This window comes from Physella acuta, unplaced genomic scaffold (genome assembly GCF_028476545.2).
Source record: "Physella acuta isolate Inbredline_101_S28 unplaced genomic scaffold, ASM2847654v3 ptg000580l, whole genome shotgun sequence".
NCBI lineage: Eukaryota > Metazoa > Mollusca > Gastropoda > Physidae > Physella > Physella acuta.
In genome coordinates, this window is record NW_026732099.1 from 390,484 (window position 1) to 395,620 (window position 5,137).

Below are 5,137 nucleotides of genomic sequence, written 5' to 3' on the forward strand. Positions count from 1 at the left end.
TTCAAAAAAAAATTTTTATACTAACATTCATCATCTACTTATCTCAAATTTAAAACACAATAATTATTGTAATGCAAACATGTAATCAAACAGTATCATCATCTTAAAACATCATATATTTACATAATACAGCATTAATTGTAAACCTTTAAATGACCCTCTCCCAGCCCCTAATATCCTCAGTTCCTAGATAAAGTATCTGCAATAACATTTTGGGCCCCAGGAATATGTACAATGTCAAACCTGTAATCTTGTAAGATAAGTGCCCACCTAGTCAACCTAGCATTATGAAGTTTTTTATTTTCTAATGCTACCAAGGGGGAGTGGTCAGTCAGTAAGGTAAAATGTGTGCCCGATAGGTACTTAGACAGCTTTGTTACGGCCCACACGATCGCCAAACATTCCTTCTCAATCGTAGCATAATTTTTTTCTGACTCGGATAGCTTCCTGCTAACGTATACAACAGGATGTAGATGGGTATCTACCTCCTGCATCAAGCAGGCACCGATACCAAAAGCAGAAGCATCCGTAGCCAAAAGAAAAGGTCTGCCTAGATCAGGTAGCCTTAGAATTGGCTGCTCCGCAAACATCGTTTTAATACTATGTAATGTATCATCACATTCCTTAGTCCACTCAATACCCTTGTACCTTCCTTTCTTTCTAGTTAACTCTGTGATTGGGTGTACCAGTGAGGCGAAATTAGGAATAAATTTCCTATAATAGTTGCACAGTCCTATCAAACTACGTACTTCTTTTAGGGACTTAGGAATTTTTATGTCTAGAATATGCTTTAACGTTTCGCCCACAGGTTTTACAGTTTGGTACGAAATCATGTGACCTAAGAATTGGATTTCTGTCATGCCAATTTCAACCTTACTGGGTCTTGCTGTTAGACCATTATTTTTTAAAGCTGTGAAAAGCGCCTGTAAACCAGTGATGTGCTCATCCCAGTTCTTAGAGAATAAACAAATATCATCAAGATAAGCCACTGTATCATTATTACTCGCTAACACCCGTCTCATTAATCTATTAAAGGTGGCCGGGCATTAATAAGCCCAAAGCTCATAAAATTCCAATGATATAAACCAAAAGGTGTCACAAAAGCAGTAAATTTCTTAGATGATTCTTTGATCGGGATCTGCCAGTAACCTTTAGATAAATCGAACTTAGAAAAAATTTTTGCCTGCGCTATTTTGATAAACAGTTCTTCCTGGTTTGGCATAGGCTCTGCGTCCGGTATTGTTACCTTATTCAACTGTCTATAATCAACACACAACCTGATCTCGTCATTTTTCTTTTTCACCAAAACGATAGGTGCAGCATATGAGGAGTCCGACGGTTCAATTATACCGGATTTTAATAAATCTTTGATTTCGGCTTGTACCCGTTCTCTATAGTGTAATGGTATATTGTAGGGTTGTAGCTTTATTGGTCGCCCAGATGTTAAATTGATTTCATGTTCTATAGCAGTCGTTTTACCAGGAATGGCAGACAATACGTCGCAGAAGTCGAGCAGAAGTTGTGAAATTCTGGTTTTAATGTCGTCAGGCATTTGTCCTAATTTTACATCCCTATAACTCTCTTGTCCAGATGACACTGTGTGAATCTCGTTGTCATCACAATCTTCAGTGTTGTTAATCATAGCGCAATTTACTGTAGGCGTCACGGTAGACAGTTCCAGCTCATCTGGCCGTACCTCGAATAAACTTAAAATGTTCACATGAAAAATACGGTGCTTGTTATTTATATCGACTTCATAGTCTACGTCTGTCACTTTTCTAGTAATCTTAAAAGGCCCCCGCCAAGCCAGCTGCATCTTATTGTCTTTTGAGGGTAGTAAAACCCTCACTAAATCCCCCACATTGAATTTCCTCAATCTCCGACTATTATTGATTCTGGCTCTGTATATTTCTTGATTAATATCTAATGACATTTTAGCTGTTTCACAAGTCCTAATTATTTGCTCACGTAGATCAATAACCCTCTCATAAGACATTTTTGTGTCACTATCTAATTGTTCATTCAATAGCAGGGACTTCATTAGCTGCATGGGTCCTCTAGGATTCGCGCCATATACTAATTCAAATGGGGAAAACCCGGTGACTGTATGCGGTAATTCCCTATATGCAAATAACAAACATGGTAAAATTAAATCCCAATTAAAGCTATCAGTTATGGGTAGTTTACTTAACATGGCCTTTATAGTGCCATTGAGACGTTCGCAAATGCCATTGCTTTGAGGATGGTAAGGGGTTGCAAAAACCTGTTTGATACCCAACAAACAGGAGATTTTATTAGTTAGTTCTGAGGCAAACTGGGGCCCGTTATCGGACAATATCACTTCGGGAAAACCCGTTCTAGAGAAGAACTGTATTAAACAGTTAATTATATCGTTCGAAGTTGTGGATTTGAGAGGGTAAGCTTCGGGCCATCTAGTCGCTAGATCAACTATGGTCAGTACGAACCTGTGGCCTCTTGCAGACGTAGGACTCAGAGGACCAATAATATCTATCGCAATTTTCTGAAATGGGCGACACGCTAGATCTGTTTTTTGTAACGGTGCTGGTTGTGGTGTTTTCCCCTTTTCCCCGCAAACTTTGCACGACTGTACATATTTAGCTATATCCCTGTCCATACCTGGCCAATAAAACGCTGTCTGAATACGTAGCTTTGTCTTTCTTCGCCCCATATGACCGGCAAGTGAAAGATCATGTGCCTGTTTTAGAACGATAGGTCTATATTTGCTGGGTGTGACCAACTGTGTATACTCCCTGTCCTTGTCTCTGTACACGCGGACCAACGAATTATTCTTTATCGTAAAAGCATGTGACGTAGACTTTGATAACGTGACTGAATTTTTTTGCGCTAATCTAAATATTTTCGCGAGGCTGGGGTCATCTTTCTGTTCCTTCTGGAACACCGCCGGATTCCATATCGATGTGACCTGTTCGTCCGATGCTTGTCTCGTCAACATGTTATTTACATTATCCGATTCTTCTACCCGTAGGGCTTCTTTCTTTGTATGAGACCTAGTTTGTGCCAGCGTAATTCGCTGCGTCTTTAACCACTCATAGATATATTTTTCTGAAGGATTACCTATACCTGGACCGTTAGCAAGGATTAGGTCATACGGGCCCTTTTTAAACACCACCGCTTTCACCTTACCTGTATAGAAAGGGGTATCAATATGTATTATCGCCACAGGCCAGGTGTTCGCTACACCACCAAAACCTTCAACCTCCAATGATTGTCCTGTGTATTCATGTGGTTCAACTAAGTTACATCGAACCCCACAAATATTTGCACCCGTATCTCTCAATGTATCAACTATTCTATCCCCCACTCTACATTTGATAGTACATAATTTAGTGGGAGGTTCACTATCAAATACAAGACCTAGTCATCTTCTGTCCCTCGGCGTATCAACCCCATACCGTCGGTCGCCATTTAAGTTATGATTCCCACCACCACCGTTCCTGCATTGTCTGCTCACGTGTCCCGTTCGGCCACACTTGAAACATCTTATCGGTCTCTGGTTAAAAGACGTGCTACTACAAGGGCAATCCTTATGAGAGTACTGATTACAGTGATAGCAGTTACTTCCCCTGGGTAACGAGGAGGATCTATTATCTGATCTATTATATAGGCCCTCATCCCTGTATGAGCTTCTACCTCTCCCCGATTGTGAAGGTTGGGCGGTAAAAATAGTGGGCGTCATTGGTGTTGAGTCATTCGCGACTGGTCTATCAGGGTGAGCAGCCTGATATTTTTGGCAGAGATCTGTTATCGTTGGCAGGTCGCGAGGTTTACGTTCCTGTAGATAACTAAACAAGTCCCTATCAACCGAACAAAGAACCTTGTCCACCAGGAAAAATTCCTGTAGGTTATCGGCAGTTCGTTCTAAACCAGAGGCCTCAAACCACTTGTTGAATGTGACACTAATCTCGTTGATGAATATTTTAAAATCATCCGAGTTACTAGGTTTTAAATTACGGAACTTCTGGCGGTACGCATCTTCCGTGAGGTGATAATATTCTAGCAGAGTCTGTTTTAATATTTTAAACTCCTTCATCTGATGTTCAGTCAGACTCTGGCAGGCATCCAGCCCCCTACCTCCAATTAGCACGAGGAGTTGGGTGCCCCATTGGGATTCAGGGACATTAGTTGACCTAGCAACGGTTTCAAACCGACGAATGAACGAATCGAGATTGTCCCTACCTTCCTCAAATTTCGGGATCTTACCCAATATTCCCAGTCCCGTACTATCACGGTCCCTATTGTCTGTTGCTGTTACCTGATGCCTGGATTCCTCCAGGCGTACTTGTAATCGAAGCTTTTCAAGTTCTAACTCAGCCCTACTCTGTTGATCGGCCAGCCTAAGTTTTTCTAATTCTATTTCCGCTCTAGACTTTTCTGTTAGTCTAAGTCTTTCTAAATCTAGCTCTATCTTCGCCCTTTGTTCAGCGATCGCAATATCTAATTTGGCCTCACTAGTCTTACGCTCATGTTCTGCATTAATCTGATGCTGCGCCCAATCATCCAGAGCTTCGCCTGAATAGCCTAGCCTTTCCCCCAACTCAAAAAGGAGACCCAGATGTTCGGCCGTTCCCATACCGAACCGTGTACCACAATGTATGGGTAATAACAATGGAGGAATAAATTACCAAGAAAGCCAACAGTCGCAGTGATTATCTGCAGGCGGGGTCCTAACGTTATCTTCTAACAATAACGCCCTCTCCCAGGTATGTCCCCCACCTGAAGATAAACAGAACCTACTGGACAATAGAGGAATCGCTTAGAATCCTCCTACCCTAACCGCCCTTATGAAGTAAGCGATGGAGGAAAACTATAAACTATACAAATATTAAATGCTATCTAAGAATGAAGGAAAAGGTACTTATCTTTAAATAATCCTAAGCTTGTATCCCACGATGGTGTCACACGGTGCGCACTCGGTCCACTCTCCACGTCTGTAGTCCTGAACTTGATTGGAGTCAATAGACGATCAGAGACCTGATATGGTCGCTGGATATCGTAACGGTCGAACAGAAGTCCGTCTCTGCCCAAACGATAACGACTCGAGCAGCTAAATCAAGTGTCGAAAGGTCCATTCACGGTCCAAGGTCAGGCGAATCTG

General features: G+C 41.7%; 1 protein-coding gene across 1 annotated transcript; it reads right to left on the minus strand.

Annotated features, from left to right (window-relative positions):
- Positions 1–3,400: 3,400 nt before the first annotated feature.
- On the minus strand, positions 3,401–4,612 carry LOC131947050 (uncharacterized). The gene has a single exon (XM_059308135.1). The coding sequence runs from the start codon at positions 4,610–4,612 to the stop codon at positions 3,401–3,403; it is 1,212 nt and encodes a 403-aa protein (XP_059164118.1).
- Positions 4,613–5,137: the final 525 nt, after the last annotated feature.